This window comes from Pleurodeles waltl, chromosome 5, assembly GCF_031143425.1.
Source record: "Pleurodeles waltl isolate 20211129_DDA chromosome 5, aPleWal1.hap1.20221129, whole genome shotgun sequence".
Taxonomy (NCBI): Eukaryota; Metazoa; Chordata; class Amphibia; order Caudata; family Salamandridae; genus Pleurodeles; species Pleurodeles waltl.
The window spans coordinates 808,140,705-808,162,509 of record NC_090444.1 but is presented as its reverse complement, the minus strand read 5'-3'; the positions used below and the strand labels follow the sequence as shown (position 1 = coordinate 808,162,509).

Genomic DNA, 21,805 nt, shown 5'->3' with positions numbered 1-21,805 from the left:
AATGGGCACAAGAGAGAAAACTAAATCAAAATTTGAGTAAAAATATTGATTGTACTCCTGGTTGTACAAACATGTTAATAATAGAGTGAAACTAATCCCATGAGGTATGCTAAGTAATTCCTTCTTCAACTGATGAAGGAATTTGTGCACACACATAACATTCACACACATTCATCATGTCCAAATACTCATACAGCAAGCTATAATATAAATTGGAAGATAAATCTCCCTCCCTTTGTGTCATCTAAATGAAGCAATCCCTTATATTTTTAAACCTTAACCTGCTCAGATGTTATGATTCTCAGCAGGGTTGCTGTACTCTGCACCTCTTCTTTCATTGAAACACACATTCCTGCAATCAATGAAGTGCACACAATCATACATACTATTATCAAATCAGTGCACACATATTTACATTTACTATTTGCCCTGTCCAAGATTTATGGCTTCTGTAGAATCAGAAGAGAACAGAAAAAGAAAAATATAAAAGGACAAAAAACAACCAAAAATCTAAAACAATAATTGTCTTTCAAAGTCTCTTTGCACTATTTACCGCAGTTCTTGATCTTCAAGCAAAAATTGTCAAAATCAGTTCAAATGTTCATTTTCAATAGAACACAGTTTGATGATCAGTTATCAATACTTCCAGAGTATGAAGTCTTTGTTGGTCAATTGGCAAGGTTATTTCAAAGCTCAGTTCAAATGCAATTTTAAATTCCAGAATATTCAGCTGTATTCTCACTATCAAAACAAAAGGCCGTAAACGCATTCTCCCATTAATTTGTGACTAGATAGATCCATTCAGATGAAGGGCATCTGTGACTTGGCACTCTTTTTCTTTTCGTTCCTCTTACAGCACCATCTTCATCTTCACAATGATTTGACTTTTCGACTGCTTCTGTTATTGATGGGAGTTTGTTAGCAGCCTGTTTATGCGCAGTTATAGACCATTTGTCTCCTTTCAGAGCTCATTTTCCAGATGCAACTGCTTTCACAACGTTTGCTGCACTGGCAGGAATCAGTTGATTTTGACTTTGACTTGATTCTCCTGCACTTTTGTCTGCACTTTTATCAGTGTCCTTGTCTATTTGCAGGCAACTTGTGCCTTCACCACTTTGCACATTTTTGGCTTCAGCCACTGGTTCCATCCTCATAACTTAGTCAAGCAGAACACTTTTTCTCAGCATATGCTCTTCCAGTATCAGACTCTGGGGCATATTTATACTCGGTTTGCGCCGAATTAGCATCATTTCTTTTACTCTAATTCAGCGCAAATCAAACTCCATATTTATACTTTGGCCCCAGACATGTCAAAGTTATGGAGTTAAAGTAATTTTCTGAAAGTGGAAACCTATCTTGCATCAAAGAGATGCAAGGTAGGCATTCCCGTGTAGAAAACAACGCTATGCCCCTTGAGCCATATTTATCCCCGTGCTAAAATCATGCACGGGGGATGGTGGCATTAATTAATGGCACTAAGCTTTTTTAGCGCCATTATTAAATGCCTGGGTATGGGCAGGCATTAGGGGACCTGTGGGTTTATTTCACACCAGGAAGACACCTAAGTATGGGGGACCCCATCCCAGGTAAGTAGAGGTAAGTAGAAGTGAGTATATTAAACAACAAAAAAAGTGCCATGGGGGACCTATCTTGGGCACCCCTGCATGGCACTGGGCCCAATGGCCATGCCCAGGGGAATAAAGCTGCACGGGTGAGCGTGCGTCAAAAAAGGCCAGCGATGCGTTGATTTCTCACTCGCAAGTGAGAACGTGCATCGTTCCTTCTCCGGTAGGGTCTGCATGTGTTGTTTCCTCTCTCCTGCAAGAGAGCAATGCGTTGATTCCCAGATGTACAGGTTTTGTGTTGATTTTTCACTCCCAGTGATCCTTCAGGAATATTATGCGCTGTTTGGAGCTTGCGTAGTTAACAGCAGGCGCTAGTGGGTGTTGCGCGCCATTCCTCCAGCTGCAATGCGTCGGTCTCCCAGCCATGATGCAGGTAGAGCGTCGAATTTAGCCATGAGGCTTGGGGCGCATCCTTTATCATCTACGTTGTGGTTGGTGCGTCAAAAGTTTCCCCGCACTGTAGTCTTTGCATGGATTTTTGTCCTTTTCTAGCAGCTTCATCTTTCAAGGGCCCAGAGACAGGTCAGAGCACCATTTGATAGGGCAGGACTCTCAGCAGAGAGTCTAGGTGCTGACAGAGAGAAGTCTTTGATGTCCCTGAGGCTTCAACAACAGGAGGTAAGCTCAGTTCAAGCCTTTGGAGATTCTTCACCAGTGGGAAGTCACACAAAAGTCAGTCTTTGTCCTCTCTCAGAAGCACCTCCTGCAGGCCAACCCAGCAAAGCACATTCATAGGCAAAAGGGCAGTACTTCTACAGCTCTTTTCCTTTGCAGAGGTTCCTCTTTGTTCCAGAAGTAATCTGATTTTCCAGGGTTTTATATTCAGTACTTACATCCCTTTCTGCCTTTGAAGGAGGCCTACTTCAAAGGGAAGTCTCTGTTGTTCACAAGATCCTGCTTTGCCCAGGCCAGGCATCCAGGCACACACCAGGGGGTTGGAGACTGCATTGTGTGAGGGCAGACACAGCCCTTTCAGGTGTAAGTGACCACTTCTCCCCTCCCCTCCTGTCCAGATGGCTCATCAGGATATGCAGGCTACCCCCAGCTCCCTTTGTGTCACTCTCTAGAGGAGAGGTGCAAACAGCCCAAATGTCAAACTAACCCAGACAGGGAATCCACAAACAGGCAGGGTCACAGAATGGTTTGAGCAAGAAAATTCCTACTTTCTAAAAGTGGCATTTTCTAAAACACAATCTAAAACCAATCTTTACCAAAGATGTATTTTTTTAATTGTGAGTTCAGTATACTCCATATTTCTATCTTCCCCCAAAGGGAACCTGCACTTTAATAATATTTAAAGGCAACCCCCTTATTAACCTATGAGAGAGATAGGCCTTGCAACAGTGAAAACCTAATTTGGCAGTATTTCACTGTTAAGATATGTAAAACATATCAGTACATATCCCACCTTCAATATACACCGCACTCTGCCTATGGGGCTACCTAGGACCTACCGTAGGGATGCCTTACATGTATAAATAGGGAAGGTGTAGGACTGGCAAGTGGGTACACTTGTCAAGTTGAATTGATAGTTTAAAACTGTGCACACAGACACTGCAGTGGCAGGTCTGAGCCATGATTACAGGGCTACTAGTGTGGGTGGCACAACCAGTGCAGTAGACCCACAAGTAGCATTTGTTTTACAGGCCCTGGGCATCTCCAGTGCACTTTACTAAAGACTTACTAGTAAATCTAATACGCCAGTCATGGATAAGTCAATGTACACATATAATTTATACAGGAAACACTTACACTTTAGCACTGGTCAGCAGTGGTAAAGTGTCCAGAGCAAACAAAACAGCAAAAAAAGAGTCCAGGACACAGAAACAACCTGGGAAGCAGGGCAAAAAGTTAGGGGGAGACCACGGCAAGGATTTCAACTCTAACAGGGAAATTGTGCATGTTGCTTGGGAACCTGCATTAGGACTGCTCCATTAAAGACATTCATGCTTTGATTTTGGGGTCTCTGGACTCTCTGATTTTGAAATTGACTCTTGTCAACCATCTGCACAACACCACCACCTCCCAAAAAAGTATTTGCATTACTAAAGGGACACTCCCACTTCCAATGTCTGACGCCGCTGCACGCATGACAAGGCAGCATTTTCTTCTGAACATCAACCACATTCGCATTTGGATCTACTCGAACTACACAACCTCTACCTCTAACCTGAGGCACCATATTGCCCCGCTGTTGCATTCCTTGCATTCCTCCTGTGTTCACCATACCCTGTGATCACTGCATACCTGCTGCTTGAGCAGATTTAATCTGCATCACCATTACCTTTTTCTTCAAACTTTTCCTGTTCATGTCAATTCCATCACTTCAATATTTTACATATTGCAGCACCTCATCAATCAGCTTTCCTTGCCAGCAAATCAAATTAATCTTAATTATAGTACTAATTGCAGGTTTCAATCCTTGAACGAATCTGAACATAAAATGAATCATGTCTCTTGGTTCAATAATTTCTGTGAGACTGTATTGACTGAATCCTTTCAGCAGCCTCTTATATTTTGCATGAACAGACTCTTTTGCCTCCTGAGATGTCCTGTCAATTCTCTGCCAATCAATATCTTTAGGGAAAACTCTAGTTTTTAAAAACTCAATCACCTTATAATAGTTTTTCATCACCTCTTCAGATGTTGTACCTGTTACTGCATCTCATGGCGGCTCAAGCAATGGCCAATCAATGGTCCTCTTACACTCAACCAACAAATCTGCAGGAACCACAATCTCAAATAAAATATTCAGATCTTCCCTTAGATCTTCCCACAAAAACTTTGTAAGCTTGACAAACCTCTTTGTTTGCTGGTATCTTTCCACTGGTTTCTCCCTCAACTTTGGGTAATCATTTGTAAAAGACAGTATGTCACTACTGCTCCCTCCTGGAATTTCTCTCATTGGCTTCTTTTTTACAGCTCCTTCAGCCTACTATGCATCATTTGAAGATGCAGTTGGCATTTCTAAGCCTGGGCAGAGGTCATGGAACTCTGTGAAGTGGTGGAGTGTGTTAAGTTGCACCATTCGTGCTGATTTGTAGATTCAGATGTTTGTCTCCCACGCAGCACAGGAGGGAGCTGCTTCTTTTCTGCAGCTCAAGTAGATTTTCTACTCAAGCAGCAGCATCCTCAATGCAAATGAAAGGTTTTTCATCACAAGCGGTTGCGACCATCTGTGATGGCCCTCATTGAGAGGTGGTCTGGAGTAAAATATTCCTCTCTCTCACTCACCAACTGAATGTGGAGAACGTGAATGAGGACCTCAAAGCTCTAAGAGGTGCACAGAGTGGGAAAAAACTCTGCAAATTCTGTGAGCAGAGCATAGTTCTCTGCCCACCCCTAATCCTTTTTCTTTGCCCACCTGCCTTTCCATTTATTTAATGCTGTACATGCATGAATGCTTTGATTCAATTTCTTAATGTAAATTTTCATTCCAGTCGATCTCATGTTAGCAATATCTCTTGAGTCAAATTCTAATCTGTAACTTTTCTTCAACTATTTTAATTGCTCATAAACATGTCCTGCTCTAAGTGTAACATCCTTGCACACGAAGCGTAATCTGTTCTCATTGTAAGAGTCTAATCTGTTCAATTCAAGGGTTCCCTCAATTAGTTCAATTTTTATTCTAGGCATGTTTAATGTCCTTTCTCTCTCAGGCATATTTCCTGAAGCTAAAGTTCTTCTAAAATTATCTAACCATTCAGTCAATTGTTGGGCTGTCAGTCCTTGTAAACTATTGTTATTACCATTGTTTTAGGGCACAAACTGTGTTGCATTACAAAGGGCTCTCATAGCCTGCTCTTAAGCCATCACACATGATCCCATTGAGCATGGGGGACATGTCAATTTACTGTGATTTGCCAAAGCATCATAAGAGCAAATCCTACTCAAAACATATACTGTACACTTGGAACACAACGCTGAGATTTCATCAACCCTTACACTACGCCAAAGAACAACTCATATTGTGGGAAAATTCTGACTCTGCTCTTCACAAGTTGTTTTTGCTTTGTCGCCCTAAGTGGGAAGGGTATGCCCAGACGTGGGTCCCGTGCTTCCCATGCCACTGGATTCAACCTAGCCTGGCTGATGAGGGGTGAAACCCCGAAACCGGTCCCAGGATGCTTGTTTCCGGTCCAGTGAGGACCTGGCTTGGCAGTTCGGTCTGGACTGTTCCCATGAGGAACAGGGTCAAGACTGATTTGCATATGGCTGGGTCCAAACTGGGGTGGCATGGTGAGCAAAAGAACGATGGATTAAACCCAGATCTATGACTGGGGGTGAGTGTTTGACAATGTTCAGCATTCCGTCCATCACTTGTTGTTTTTGCTTCACAAGACATAACCATTCCTTACTACTCCTCATAAAACAAAAACAATACCTCTGGTACCAAACTGTCGGAGCTTGTACAACGGTGAGTTATCATCATCAATTCTTACCCTCAGAAGTCGACTGCACCTTTGGACTTGATGATGAAGTCAGTAGTTAGGATCAAACAACCACAAATCAATAACATAAAACCCCAAAAAATATATTAAACAACATGAATAATTCAACACTAAAACAAAAGTCTGAACTGAATTAAGTTTCAAAGCTTTATTACAGTCCCAAAATCAATGTCACAGAAATGGTGTGCAAAACTAAATTATAAACATACATGAAGATCATAGGCTGACATAAGCGTCTGAAAAGATTCAACCACTAAACATCAATACAGTTAGACACTCCAAAAGAATATTATAGATGAGCAACAATACAATATACACATTATTAACAGACTTCAAAGCAGATGATGGTGACACCAGAAAATCATCCAAATACAGTTTTAGCAATCTATTTCAGATTTCAAGTTTCAGAGCTGGTCCATTCCTTATACTAACCAAAATTGAGACTTGCATGTGAGGGAATGGGTTTACGCATGAGGGCAAAAGCAAAAATAAAAGAATACAAAAATAATTTGTAAAACATCTAACTTGGGCAACTAAATGTAAAGATATCCTTGTGTAAGTTACTGAATGAAAAGGAAACAAGAAACCACATTTAGTTATACCTCTCCTCATGGGGCAGCTACAGCGTTGATTCGGCGAGCAGAATATTCACCATCTTCTGGCGATAGATGGCAGCAGCATCAGGGAAGTGCAGAACCCAAGCTGCAAATAGGACAGATCAGGATTTCAGAATTGGTTGGCCTTATAAGTACTAAACCACAACACAGAATAGGGCAATTAAGACTATGATGAGAAAACTAATCAAGAATTCTCAGAGAAGAGAATGGGATGGCACACTTAAGGAAAGTAGACAAACTCCAACGGAGGTCTAAACAGCATGAAGCAGGTGAGGCGACTGATGAAGACTTGCTTCAAGAAAGTTCAGTGGTGAACTGACTTCTGTTCTAAAGTTCTTCACTAATTAAAATAACCAAAATTCAATAATTGGTCCATTTGGTGGGTGTTGATTTCAGCATTTAATCATTATCGATGGCACCACCAATTTCTGATACATTATGAAATTCTCTCAGCAAATGTCAATTGTTTCTACTATGACTTCAGATGGTTCCACTAAACATTACATATTCTAATAATCTGTAACATGCATTTCCTTTCCCATGGCACACAATAAAGTAAGCTAAAATTCTTATACATGATTTTCATGAATCTTCCTGTGCAACTCAGCAACTAGAAAAAATATAGTTTTATTAGCTAAACTTGAAACATGCTCTTCTCCTGTAATACAATAGAACATTCAACATCCCTTGCAGCCTAGAGAAAGAACTCAGGTCAGAGGGGACAGTGTGAACAAGTAAAATCTTCTGTGACTGCCTGAAAAATGAATCTTTTGGCCTAGTCACATTAAGAAGGCCTAATGCACAGCAACATACTAAATATTTTAACAAAACATATTGTGCACACATAAATTCAAATCAAATATGCAAAGCAAATTATTTTTTATTGAAGCATTATCCATGTTATGTCAAAGCAATTTTAAACGCATATTTAATTTTCACTTTATGAAAGCTAGTCAAGCCAATATAAGTGTTTTAATCTTCATTCATTTAATACTCAATTACATTTCATGTATAATGTTTCTACTTGAAAATAATACTTTTCAGATTAATATTTATTAATGACTAACTCAAAAATAAATGCAAAATATTTTCATGTTAAACATGGTGTCAGAATACGAAAGGTAGGCACAATTGACCACCATATTTTAAACTTGCACGTTTTAGTTTTTTATTATTTTTCTCTGTTAATCTTTTAAACTGCATGTTTATTAGCTGCCATATGCTACTTCTTGATTAATAAAATATCGCCCTCTCAAAGGGGAAGAAAGAATTAAGGGAAGAGGGCCTGCGATGCAGGTACCTGTTCCCAGCCAGACATAAAGTCGTCGTGGATGGCCACACTTTGGCAAGCTTGCCACATTCAAAATGTGCTGTGTAGGACAACATGAATATTAAATAAACATCTTAAGACCAGGCCTTGAAACAAAGAGAAGCTGTGCTTGTGACTGCAAACTCACTTGTATCTTGTCACAATTGGCTGATAGTGGTTATAATTGTGCATCAAACCTGGACAGTGTGTACTTAGAAGCTGCACACACTTGATGCCCCTGTATATTATACCAAGAATGACTGATGACAATTAGTGCAGTTGACAGGTACTGTCGTCTTTTTGAAGGAAATGGTGAACATGGACAAATGAACTTCAGCTGAGCTTTATGTGTGAATTTGAAGATGTGGAAGTTTGCGTGGGTTATGGGCCCTCATCCTAGATTGAGCTTGTTATCCTTTTGGATGCAGGAACTGGCAACAGTTAAAGCAAAGAGTATTTTAGGTCACTCGCCGTCTTAACTCCTGAGACAATTGCCTCTGGAGCCTTCTTTAAAATTCATTACATTTTTCTGGTTGTTCATATATTGTGTTTGGACCCGGGGAGTGGGAGTTGGGGTTAGTTGTTATGCACAAAATCATGTTGTCATATTCATGCATCACCTGATAGATAGAGGTCAGCTGTCTGTTATCCCCTCAATATATAATAATGAAAAGTATTGGGATACATCCTGATGATATATAACATCTCTACATACACGTTTGTTACCTGGAACATAGGGGGTAAGAGTCAATCAACTAGAGGTATAGAATGTTGTCCTATTTCAGCCATGTGCAGTAAATAAGGCATTATTTCAAGAAACCTACCTAAGTGATAGAGAGGTAATTAGTTTATACATTCACTTGATGGGACAGGTCCAAGCTACTGGATACTTTTCAGATGAGAGAGGAACTTTAATTGGGATCAGACGGGACAGCAGTTAGAACCTATTGCAGTATGCATTGACAGAGAAGATAGATGTGTCCTGATGTGGGTAAAGCTCAATGGTGTATCATTACTGATAGGAAGTATTTATGCCCTGAATAATCTGTGACTTCGTCGTTGTCATAGGATATGCAGATTCTACTGATGCTGGAGGAAGACTGCAATATAATAGAGAATGTGGCCCTGGATAGATCAGTGCCTCCACTGGCTGATTCCCTAGGAGTAAAGTTGGCAGCAGACTTCTGCATGTGGGCAAGTTACTGGGGTTGAGTAGATGCTTTCCGTTTAGGAAACAGAAGTAAACGTTAGAACTATTTTTATTCTCCTGTCTACATTCTACGTGTTCAATTGGACAGATGGATGTGTTCTTCTGCAATTACTGAGAATGTCACAGAGTATTTAGCTTGCATACTACTGGATCATAATCCTTTGCTTATGGGTATTATTTTGTGGAGACAGCTACCTTCCATCCCAACATGAAGACGCTGTGCTTCCATGAGACACTTTTTCTGGACTTACTGGTTGATGAGGGCGGGGAGTATTTTTGAATTAATGTCAGTACAATACACCATATGAATACTGAATGGGAAGCATTTAAGGTGGTGGTGAGGGGTTTCAGTAACCAATTAACCAATTAATAAGAGTTAAGAAGAATTTAAGGGACAAATTCACTGCACTTGAGGATAGCATGCTTAAATTAAAAAGGAACCTCTCAGGAGACCCCTAGATTGGTCCTAGACCATTGATAGAAAAAGGGAAACATACTACTGTCATAGAGCATTTAAGATATGTAAAGTACCACAAACATTTAGATGTTACACATGCTGACTGCTGTAGGGCTGGTAAACACAAGGTTTGGTTGATACATTCAGTGGGGAGGTGTAGCCCAGTAACTCAGATTAAAACTACGCTCAGGAAGACTGTGTTCTCTATGAAGTATTTACCTAATACCATCAGGGGTTATATAGTAAGGAGCCTCAGGGGTTATATAGTGAGGAGCCTCCTGTTCCAAAAGGAAAGGGCATAGTGGCCTTCTTGAGCAGAGTACCACTGACCTGATTGGGAACTGATGAGCATGAAATACTAAGTGGGCCCATTACAGAACTGTAAATTAAATAGGTCATTATGCTGCCTATCAGTGGTAAGGCACCTAGGACAGATAGACTACTGCCAGAGTTCTATCAAACATACATGTTATATTTGGCTCCCCAACTAGCCTCAATGTAGGCATGTTCACTGGAACGTGGTTCCCTGTTGGACTCCACCTGGTAGGCTATAATTGTTTCAGTTCCTAAGCCCCATGGAGATGTGATGGATGTCACTTTGTATAGACCACTTTCAGTGCTGAACCTGGACTACTAAATCCTCAGTAGGGTCTTGGCCAAATCGCCTCCAGGCACACCTGCACAAATTAGTTTATCAAGACCAGAATGATTTAATTCCCCAATGCAACACGTACTGCAATATCAGATGATGCACAGAATCTTCAGTGAGAATTCAGGTAGACACTTTCCTGCCATGCAGATACTGTTTATAGGCTTGTGTAAAGCCTTTGACACACTTCACTGGGGGTAGCTATGTGGAGTCATGAGATGTTTACATTTGGGAAATGGATGGAATAAATGAGTTATCCACTTGTGTTCCAGTGACTAGGCTGGGGTTCAGTTTGGGTGGTTTATATCTGAGGCTTTTGGGGTTAATACAGGGGCTAGGCAAAGATGCCCCGATCACTGGTGCATTTTACATTGACAATTGAACCATTTGCAAGAAAAATGAGAAAGGAGGGAAGAGGGAAGGACATACCATTGTGTGACCAAGAACATGTGATATCACTCTATGTGGACGTCATGCTCCTGTAGCTTGAAGATGCAGAAACTGCCATCAGTTGGGTGTGAAAGCACTTGAGGATCTGATGAGGGTGTCAGGGCCTCTGCAACAGCTAGGATTATACTTGTGCCTTTCCGGTCTCTCCTTGTTGATGGCCCTTTCTCCAGTCTCTCACTTGAATATTAGATGGGGAAGCCGAGTTATTAAGAACCTGAAAATGTGAATATACTAAATGGATGCGGACACCAGAGAAGGGAACCTGGGTGGGGTTCTGTGAGCACTAAGAGGGAGTGTGGTATTTTGGTGCTCTTTTAAGTTGCCCATTATGGCAAGAGTCGCATTATCCAAAATGGTGATCCTACCTTACGTGTTCTATTATCTTATGAACTTGCCAGTTTGTATCCTACAGAATTGGTCTGAGGTGCAGAACACCTTCCTTCAAGAACTGATAAGGGATGGGGGATGCTTTAGGGTCTTGTTGTCCACTCTACACCGCCCAACACATGCTAGGATTTCTGAGAGTCCCAGAATAGAAATGTAATTTCCTATCAGCTCAACTGCAGTGGTTTGCAGATGGCTCTCAGGAGCGAACGGTGAAGAAACAGGAGAAATGGGTGTGCCACAGCATATGGGTACTTGGTTGGCACTGATGTGTGAAACTCAGCTACATAGGACACAGCTGCCTAAACTCCCTGCAATTGTGATTGTTTGCCGGAAAGTGGCAGTCAAAAAAACTAGGCAGTACCAGACTTATGCCCTGGTGCTTCCATTTGTGGGACTGTCTACACGGGGAGGAGTTTTTTTAATGGTTTGGGGACTGAGAGGTTGGACACAAGCTGGGATAGAAACTAAGGGGGCGTTGCTACTCCACTGAAACTCTGAAGCTTGAATGACATGGGGCCAGGTTAGAGAGTCTATTATAGTGCTTCTCTTCACCTACAGCATATGCTTGCTTCCCTCTTCCTCCCTCAACGCCTATGAAACCCCATCTCTTTACTCTCCTTTCAGCTTCACTTACCTTACCACCCCTACCCCTTTGTTCATGCATTGCTTTCGCCGTTCATCTCACCTTTTGGAGATGTCTGTATCACCCTAGTCACTGCATAGAACTTGGTTGTTCATAGATAGGTTTGTAATATGTAGGCCTCTGAGACATGCAAGGTAGACTATAAAAGAGTGCTCTAGAAACTTTGAATAATGATAGCAGCCCATGTCAAATTGTATTCCCAAACTATTTCAAACCAATGGCTTTTGCATGTGAGATTTACCATGGGCCTGCAATTTATTTTACTATTTCTTTTTATTGTGAAATGGGTCAATTCTTGAAATATTCAATTAGAGTCCTTCCAAACATGCCTTAAGGCCTTATGACTTTATAACTTTTTCCTTTTATATAATGTGTTGTAAAGTGTATAATTGTGTATAGTTGTTTTCAAAAGTATTTTGAGGGGGAAATCACAGAGGGGGTCATTCTGACCCTGGGGGTAATTACCGCCATGGCGGAGGTCAGCGGTAACACCGCCAACAGGCTGGCGGTGCACCGCTGGGCATTCTGACCGCGGCGGTTCAGCCGCGGCCAGAAACGGAAAGTCGGCGGTGTCCCGCCGACTTTCCGCTGCCCTTGAGAATCCTCCATGGCCATGGGGATTCTGACAACCCCTACCGCCATCCAGTTCCTGGCGGTTCTCCCGCCGGGAACAGGATGGCGGTAGGGGGTGCCGCGGGGCCCCTGGGGGCCCCTGCAGTGCCCATGCCAATGTCATGGGCACTGCAGGGGCCCCCGTAAGAGGGCCCAAAAAAGAATTCCAGTGTCTGCCTAGCAGACACTGAAATTCACGACGGGTGCAACTGCACCCGTCGCACCTTCCCACTCCGCCGGCTCAATTCTGAGCCGGCGTCCTCGTGGGAAGGGTGTTTCCCGCTGGGCTGGCGGGCGGACTTTCGGCGGTCGCCCGCCAGCCCAGTGGGAAAGCCAGAATGACCGCCGCGGTCTTTTGACCGCAGAGCGGTCTTTCGGCGGGAACCACGTGGCGGGCGGCGACCGCCGTCCGCCGCAGTCAGAATGAGCCCCAGAGTCTACTGGGGTCAGATGCTTGGTTTGCTTTCTTTCTCGTTTGCTAAAGGGACTAGCTATATACCATCCACCTGTTTGAAATGGCACTAGTGGTCAATAACTTCAGGCTAGGCATCCTTTAAACGGGAAGGCACCACAATTTTCACTTATAACTCCCTGTCCCACAAGATTTCATTGCATTAATGAAAACTGTATAGAAAATGTAAAATTCAAACGATGTGGGGTTATTTCAAATATTATTTAATAAAGTTGCATGAGAGTATTCTTTTGTTTCTACCTCATATAGTACATCAGTGACACATGTTATACTCAAATCTGATTTTAACAACAAGTTCCTTAGACCCGTCAATGGGTCCTTTACTTCTGGCATTTGTGATTTCACGTGTGATCAGGTAGAACATTTATGCAAGCCATAGTAGCGGGGTTATTTTGAACAGATGTTATTGTACTGGCTTCAAGACTGAAAATGATAACTGTGCTATTTTGTTCTTTTTCTTCCTAGGACTGCAAGCATCATACATATGGTCCTTATTGTGACAGATGTCTTCCTGGTTTCTATGGAGATCCCATGCAGCAGACAGCTGATGACTGCCAGCCATGTGCCTGTCCATTAAGTATACCTACAAACAAGTGAGTTCTCTACGGTTATAGCATATTCAACTTTTAAAACCAGATTTGCATTTTTGTGCTTTAAAATAAAAGGTATAATATTACTGGTCATCTTCAATACTCTATTAGGAGTAACATTATTTTCTAGCAATGAATGTGGATGTTGTTCCTCATTTTTTTCAAATTCTTTTTACTGAGGTATTTTACCAGTACAATATGGCATTACAGGATAATGACCGCATAACATGCTTATCAGTTTTATCATATGGCAGCATGAACACTTCAGTCTAACGGAAGTCCGCCGCATGGTTCAGTATAGAGATGAATTGAGGGCTAGAACATATGTGGAAGAAGCAAGAAGTGCAGGCTAACTGGGAGGTCCAAGACAAGTAGCAGGGGGTGAATTGTTTCAGTGTATCAATTGTAAGTACAGACACCTCTGTAACAGTTAACTTGGGGTGGAGTGAAGTAACACAGCAGCACAGTATTAATGAGATTACACTGTCAGAGAGGGGTTTTATTTGCAATTAAGGGGGTTCTAATGATTGTGCAGGGAAACTGGACTTGCGGTGAGGTAGGATGTAATCTGGCATCAGGGGCTTTGCTGTTGCAGACCTGAGAGGGACTTACTAGGCATGGTCTTAGGACCTAACAGCATACATAATGTATCAGTCATGGAGTGGAATGGGGGGAGAGGGGCAAGAAGGAGGTAAGGGTCAGAGATGTGATTTCTTCTCGCTTCTCCTCAGAAAATTGTGTAAGCATGGTATCCCAGGCACCAGCTATAGTTGTCTCTGGATGTGGCAGGCCTCCTCGTAGCACAGATTTGGGCTTTCGCAGTGGCCTAGGGTAGGATATGGCATGTTAACTAAAACATCCTGGTCAAGCCTTTGTGGCTACCCATGTGAGCAGTGCCTAGGATTGTTGGAGTTTGACAGAGGGGAGTATGAGCAGGTGAAGTATGACTTCTGGAAGTGGACTGTTTTCCATCACGGTTTCACCCAGGTTGTTGCCTGCCAGCCAGCATGATACCCACTGCAGCTGAGTTGCTAAGTAGTAAGACTTGAACTAAGGGCCCCCAGCCCACCATGCTTCACTCTCAATTGAAGTTTGCTGAGGGCTACTCAGTGGCACTTATAGCCCCATAACAGTTCTCCCAGCTTAATGCCTATTTCACTGAAGAACACCCTGGCCGCGTACACCGGGATATTTGTAAAATAGTATGACATATAGGGAAGAACTATCATCTTGAAAAGAGCTATTTTCCCTGTGATCGCTAATGGGAGCGTTTACAGGCCTTGGTCTGAGATTTGAGAGAGATGAGTGCATGCTTTATGTTCCCTCAAAAATGTCAGCCTAGGAGGGGTAAAGCTGAATCCCTGAGTATCAGGTTGTCTCCCTCGCCCAGTTAAGGAGGTCACCCCCCATTCATCCTTCTGGGGAGGCTTGTCCCTGTAGAGGGAGAAAATGTGGGATTTTGACCAGTTGACTTGGAAGCCAGCCGCTTTTCCAAAGTCCAGGAGTGAGGCGAATACAAGGTCCGTGTCAAAGTGGACATCGCAAAGCTATAAGAACACATCATCTGTAAATAGAGATACCACATGGACTCTCTTCCCTAATGGGATTTCCTAACTTTCTCCCTCGGCCTGGAGGTGCATGGCGAGGGGTTCCATAGCAATGGCAAATAGGACTGGGCAGAGGGGACAACCATGACTGGTACCCTGCCAATATGGAAGGGGTGGAGATTAAGCACCCAATTTGCACTCTGGACCCTGGCTTCATATAGAGCCATTTCGTTTACACTAAAAGCCAGTTTCCTATGCCCACCCCTTTTATGACTTGGAAGATTTATTCCTAGGTTAACTAATCAAATACCTTCTCCAGGTTGAGGTTCAAGCCTGCAGCATGGAAGAACTATACCAATGCCTGAACCATGACATGGAAGAGGTGCCCAATATTGTTAGAAGTATTGCGACTGGGGACAAATACATTTTAGCCTGGGTGCACTAGGTTGGGTAACATTTGGAGGTAGCGGTCCAAGAATATTTTTCCTAGGATTTTATAGTCAGTTAACAGGATTGCTATTGGGGGATAGGATGGTAAGTGTGTTGTGTCTCTCCCTGGTTTTAGTAGGGAGGCGAGGAGAGATCCCCTGAGAGCAGGGGGTAACATTCCCATTTCCAGTGCTTCATTGTAAATGATTGTGAGAATCAATGCCAAATTGGGTCAAAAAACGATCATAGAATTACCCAGGGACTTATTACTACCCATGTTGTGAATGGCTGCTTTTGCTTCGGTGATGGGGGCGTCTAGTTCCTCCTGTTCCAACGCCGAGATGCTGGGAAGGGGCACCCCAGCCTGAAAGAAGCTAACTGCTGATCGTTGTGCTAAGTATAAAGCTGAGTAAAAAGCTTGAAAGGCTCATAGGATATCTTGTTGTATGGTGGATGGGAGGTCCTTGGGCTGATTTGATCTCTGTGATTGTAGGAGCATTGATCTCCTGAGTTTATTCGAGCTGCAAAGTTATAGCAATGGAGAAGTTGCAAGAGGGCAGTGTATCTGGTTTTGGTGTTGGTGAGGGTCGCATGGGCATCTGTATCGTTTGGGATACAATGCTCCAGCTCATATAGGGCTAATTCTGTCTGGTTTAAGTTTCTCTTGAGCTCTTGACACACTCCCACTACTTTCTGGATGCACATCCCGGGTGTTACAACCTTAAAGGCAACCCATTCCATGGTGCGAGTGATGGCTGTGGCATGGTTCTCTGCAAAATAGTGGATAATGTGCTTGGGTTGTGTGTCTCTGAAGCTAGCATCATCAAATATGTCCCGGGGGTGCCACCAGGTGGGGAATGGAGTGAGAGCCCCAATTAATGTCTATGATGTGTGCTGTATGATCAGAAATAAGATACCCTGGCTAGTCAAAGAGTTTTAGTTGTGGAAGCATGGTGGGGTGCAGAGGAAGCAATCAATGCAGACATACAAGTTGTGGGGAGCTGAATAGTGTGAGGATTGCTAAGTGTTGGGACCTCTAAGAATCTAACAGGAACCAGTGTCTGGCCCAGTGTGCAAATTGCGAGGAGTTGAGGTGAGTGGGTGTTTGTGGGTGGGTAGGGTGGGATCTATCTAGATGGATATCCAACATGCTATTGTAGTCCCTGCCCAGTATCCAAGGGACATCCCGGACAGAGTGGTCCAGAACCCAGACTGGTCTGTGTGTGGGGCATATATGCTACCAAGGAGCTCCAGAGTGCGATAAAGTCAGCCCTTAGTGAAGGCATACCTGCCCTCGCTGTCTATAACTGTAGTAAGTAGTTGAAACTGTATGCCTAGGCGGATCCAGATTAGAGCTCCTTGAATATATGCGGAACATGTTTTAACATAGATTGCTCCCCACCGCCACCTCTGTAGGTGCTCTACGGTGGTAAAGTGAGTTTCCTTTGGTAGACATACATGTGGGTGTTGCAATTTTCGGTAAGAGTATACAAATTAGAGTGCTGTGTTCATGCCCCTGATGTTTAGGGTAAGGAATCACTGCTGAGGGTGGTATGTCATCTACTGGAAAAGGGGTGATGTATACATGAGGGACAACAGTCTCTCTGCTGTGGTCAACTCCACCCCAACTTTGTATGTGTATGTAGAATGTGATATAGGCTGTATGGTTGCTTGGGCAGAAAGATGTGTGGAAATGACAAGGCTAGCCCAGTACAGTGTTTGGAGCCGGCAGCAACAGGCTGCTCACCTACAATAGAAGTCAACAGGGCTATTGTGAATGGGGGTGAAGACTATGCCTTCTGGGAGGCCAATAAATGTGGTTAGAAGAGATGAGGGGTCACCAGTTGGGATGAGAGGGCTCCAGAGAGACAATCCGCAGTCTAGGTAACTTGAGGGTTGGACATCAGTCCACTGGGGCCTATCCCTTGCAAGCATGTTAGGGTGGACTTTAGCTAGCAGGGCTGGTTCTATGATGCTGCATGGGCTACTGGAGATACAGGAGGGGGTGCTCCCTTCCAGGGGTAGGAAATGGGGTGCCATTTCATTGCAAGGCTCCGTGGCCTTGGATATGGAACTGGTTCCTCCTGGACCGTGGGGCAATTAACGTATGCCATCGGATGTCTCCGGGGTGACTTGCTAACCCGCCTCAGATCCTGGGAAGATGGGCAGGTAATACTAATTACTAGTTGCTGGATGTGAATGCTGTGTCCGAGAGAGCTGCTGGTTGAGAGAACGATGTGGCCATAGCCATGGCTAACTGTTGACCTCCTGAAGCTCCTGCTGGTAAGGTGTCCTTGGTGCTCCAGTGGAGGCCCTAAATCGATAGCCTTCCCCGTGGTTATGTCCCCGGACACATCTTAGACTTGTTGGTAGAAGATGGGCATAGTGTGACCAGGTGGTCTAACCAGTCCCAGGAGGATGAGGGGTCAATGAAGAAGTGGGCTCGTTGGTTTTGTATCACTTTAAGTTTAGCAGGAAACAACAGTGAGTATTGGAGGCTCATGTCTCGGAGTGGACGTTTCACACCAAGGAAGGATGAATGTTGTCTTTTCACTGCCACTGTGGAATCGGGAAATACAGACTCTCTGCTATTTTCCATTTCCAGGGTGCCCACCTGTTGAGCCCTTGCAGGACAGGGTCTCTCTCTTTGTAATGGAGGAGGAAAGCTCTGATTGGGTGAGGCACTGAGCCAGGTGGCGGCTAGTGGGTGGGGACTCAGTGGGCATGCTCAAGGGAGAAGTAGGGGAATAGTTCTGAGGCCAGGGTGAAGGGTCAGATCTAGATCTCCAGGAAGGGTGTCATGCCATTAGAGTCCTCCAATCCTTCTGGGAGTGCCACCACCCAGATGTTGTTGCGGTGAAACCCGCCCTCCCCCATCTTCAGCGCATTCTTCAGATTTCTTGAGGTGGTTGGCAAGATCTTGATAGCATTTTCCCTGAGCCTCTAGTTGTGGAGTGATGTCTGATAGTGTACGCTCCATGTCTGTCAATCAGGAGGCTAGCATCTATTGATCGTCTCAGAGCCACCCAAACTCCACACGTACCTTCTCAATCTTCATCGCTACGGACATCCTAGATGTGGTGAGGGTTTGCAAGATAGCGTCTAGCTTGTCCTGTGTGTTTAAGGGTTGTGCTTCCCATGAATGGTCCTGGTTCTGGTCCAGGTTGCAGAAGAAGATGGTGGCTTGGAGGGACTTTTCAACTGGTTGCAGTGTCCCATTGTCAGATGGGAGGATGTTTCGATGTTGAGGTAACTGGGGAGGGATAGTGCACATTGTGAGTGATCCCGGTCTCCTTGTTGAAACCAGTTTTGAGGTGTTGGGGAGTTCCAGAGTGTTCATTGGCACCAGCACTTAGTTGCTCACTGCCTTTCGCAGCTGGATCAGGAACAGCAGGCATTAGAGTTTGGATCCTGGTGCCGTGGGAGCCACAGAGATGGGCAAGTCTGTGTGTGGGCGGGTGGCTGTGGTCTAAGCTCAGCTGCAATGGGTGCATTGTGGGAGAGGTGCTCACCTGGTTTGTTGAAATGTCCCAGGGCACAGCAGCTTAGGTTTTTGCCTGGCCTTTGGTGTCATTGGGGCCTCAAGCTTGTTGGGGGCAGCATCACCAGGGATCAAGCAATTACAGTTGATTCTCCATGATTAAGGCAGTAGGAGGGGGGGCATTTCCTCGGAGCATGCTGGGTGGCCTCCCTGGCTAAGGTGTGGTGCATGACTTTCACTACTGGTGCAGCCCGGGCCCCAGACAGTAGATAGGTCACCATGTGTGGTGAGCAAGGCCTCTCTTGTGTTCCATGGCATCTGCACTGCTGCTGATGAATGCGGTGTAATGGTAGGATGCTGAGCTGAGGCCACCAAAGGGTACAATGCAGTGAATCATGTCCTCTGCCAAAAGGAAGGGCAACTGGCTGTGCCCTGGCAGTCTGGGCACTCCCTCCCTGAAAGACTGCTGGGAGAATGCACCTTGTGTTACAGAATTAAGGCGGAGTCCAGGCCCTCCGACATGGAGTTCACAGAAAGCAGACCTAAATCTTGTGCAGTCATGCTGCGCCCTCCAAATGTTGTTCCTGAAATGCATTTTTTGATGTCAGTGATCTTTAATGAAAAAGTCCATCAAAAATAGCAACCATGATGTGGTGTTCCATGCATTCCTCCATGTTCCAACAATACAGCCTCACATTCTATGTTTTCTTTTTGGTGTATTATGACAGCTGTAGAATGTTGTGAAATTCTGTGCAGAGTCGAGTCATCTAGAGAGGAGTTGGAAGGTAGACCTATTACTGGCTGCTGTCCAAGACTGAATAAATAGTTGACTTACCTTGTCACTCAGGGCCACTTTGTCCATACTAAAAACTGTCCTGCAATTAAGTAGAAATGCATGTGATATTGGAGGGCATTTTGCTAGGGTGTGTAGGAAGAACAGCCATGAGTAAAAGTTGAATACAGTTAGAGAAAGTAATGCCTCTGATAATTAATCACTACGTCAAGTGAGAGAAGTCGTGTTCTCAGCATTGAAACTTATAACATTGGTCCTGCAGAAACAGTGAGTACTCTACACAAGTCTTGTAGAAGAGAACCAATTTGTGAAATCAAGTTAGGTGGGATTCAGAAATTGATTGTTGCAGATTCAGGTTCACCATTGCTAAAGATGTATGGAAAAAAAAAATAGCAAGTTTGTTTGGGGCCCATCTGCTCCAATCCAACATAGCCCCAGACAGTTTCAATGGGAATCCTATAGCCATGAGAGGTTACAAAACGGTTACATTTGAGCTTAAAAATAGAGGAGCTGCATGAAAATTGGATTCAGAAAATATGGACCATCAGTTTTGTGATTGATCGATCAAAGGGAACTTGATATAATTTTGTATTCTTACAGTCCAGAGCAGGTATTGGTTTAAAGAAGGAGCCAGTGAAATTATGAATCATGAAAAGTGTTTTCTGGGAAAATTGGAACTCTGAAGAGATTTTCTCATAAGATTATGTTAAAGGAGGGAGCCCAACTGAGGGTACATAAAATGAGATTTATTTCCTGGATGGAGAGTAATGAGATCATTAAGGAAATTGAAAAATTGTTAGAGTCTGGGATTATAGAGCCGGTGGAGGCCTCTAAGCGGATTTCTCCCCTGGTTGTGGTCAGAAAGGCCAATCGGAAAATTAGTTTAAGTGTTAACCTAAGACAAATGAATGACAACATAGATGTAGGGAGGTTTCCTTTACCAAAAAAATGAGATGTTGGCCATGACCTCTATTGACCTATTATCAGCTTACCACCAGGTCTGTTTGCATCCAGAAAGTAAGAGTCTCACTACTTTAATGGCATCTATGGCATATTACATGTATGTACAAATGCCATTGGTCTGGCTTCCTGTGCTGCAGCTTTCCAAAAAATAATGTACAACTTATTCAAAGGGTGTGATGGCACAATATATTTCCAGGATGATGTGCTCGTTGGGGCAAAGATAAAGAGCACCATGATAGAAGGGTGAGGAATGTATTCTACAGAAAACCTGAATAACCGCAGAACTAACAAAATGTAAATTTGATGAGCCAACTTTAAACTACTTAGGCCATCAAATTAGCAAAGAAGGAATTTACACCAAAAAAAGAATTGATTCATTCTGTATGTGAAGCCACCTCCAAGGATAAATCGAGGACTTTCTTGGGTTTTGTGGGGATTTATGTCATATTAAAAGTTAAGTTTTTATGGGGGCCAAAAGTGCAGTTGGATTTTGACAACATCAAAGGGATATTTCTTCTTCTGATGCATTGCATGGTTTTGAAGTGTTGTGCAATTGCATTATAACCATGTACGCTAGAAACACAGGGGTTGGGGCAGTCTCAATTAAAATAAGTGGACTTTGGGATTCCCTTCTCAGGGTTTACCACCTGCAGAAGAATGATATTCTGAGGTTGAGAGAGAGAGACATTGAGCTTAGAGCACTTCTGGAGTTTTGTTTGGGGTTTGATGTGTTGATGTGCTGTGATCATAAACCACATATGAAATTGTTGTGAACATAAGGCTTAATTTCTACAACCCAAACAATTGCCAGACTGCTTATAAATTTGTTAGATTATAGGTACAAGACATGGTATATATCAAGAACTAAAAAGAGTAGCGGGTTGTTGGAGGAGGTTAGTACTTCCATTGCAGAAGGTGCCTGAAGACAGTTGGGAGGAGGTGAATGTGGCTTGAACAGGTGGTGAAGGGTTGGAGACTATTTCAGAAAGTGAATGGAAGGTAGCTATTGTAGGAAAGTACCATCTTGCCTGGCATGTTACCCCCATAGTTCACTGTATATATGTTGTTGTAGTCTATGTATCACTGGGACCCTGCCAGGCAGGGCCCCAGTGCTCATAAA

General features: G+C 43.6%; 1 protein-coding gene across 7 annotated transcripts in view; it reads left to right on the top strand.

The window, feature by feature from the left end:
* LAMA2 (laminin subunit alpha 2) overlaps positions 1 to 21,805 on the top strand; it is a 3,379,260-nt gene that overhangs the window by 1,639,633 nt on the left and 1,717,822 nt on the right. For all 7 annotated transcript variants that reach the window (XM_069234829.1, XM_069234828.1, XM_069234823.1 and 4 more), the window contains one exon: positions 13,348 to 13,475. In XM_069234829.1, coding sequence (XP_069090930.1) covers positions 13,348 to 13,475 — 128 coding nt within the window. The remainder of the gene's footprint in view (positions 1 to 13,347; positions 13,476 to 21,805) is intronic.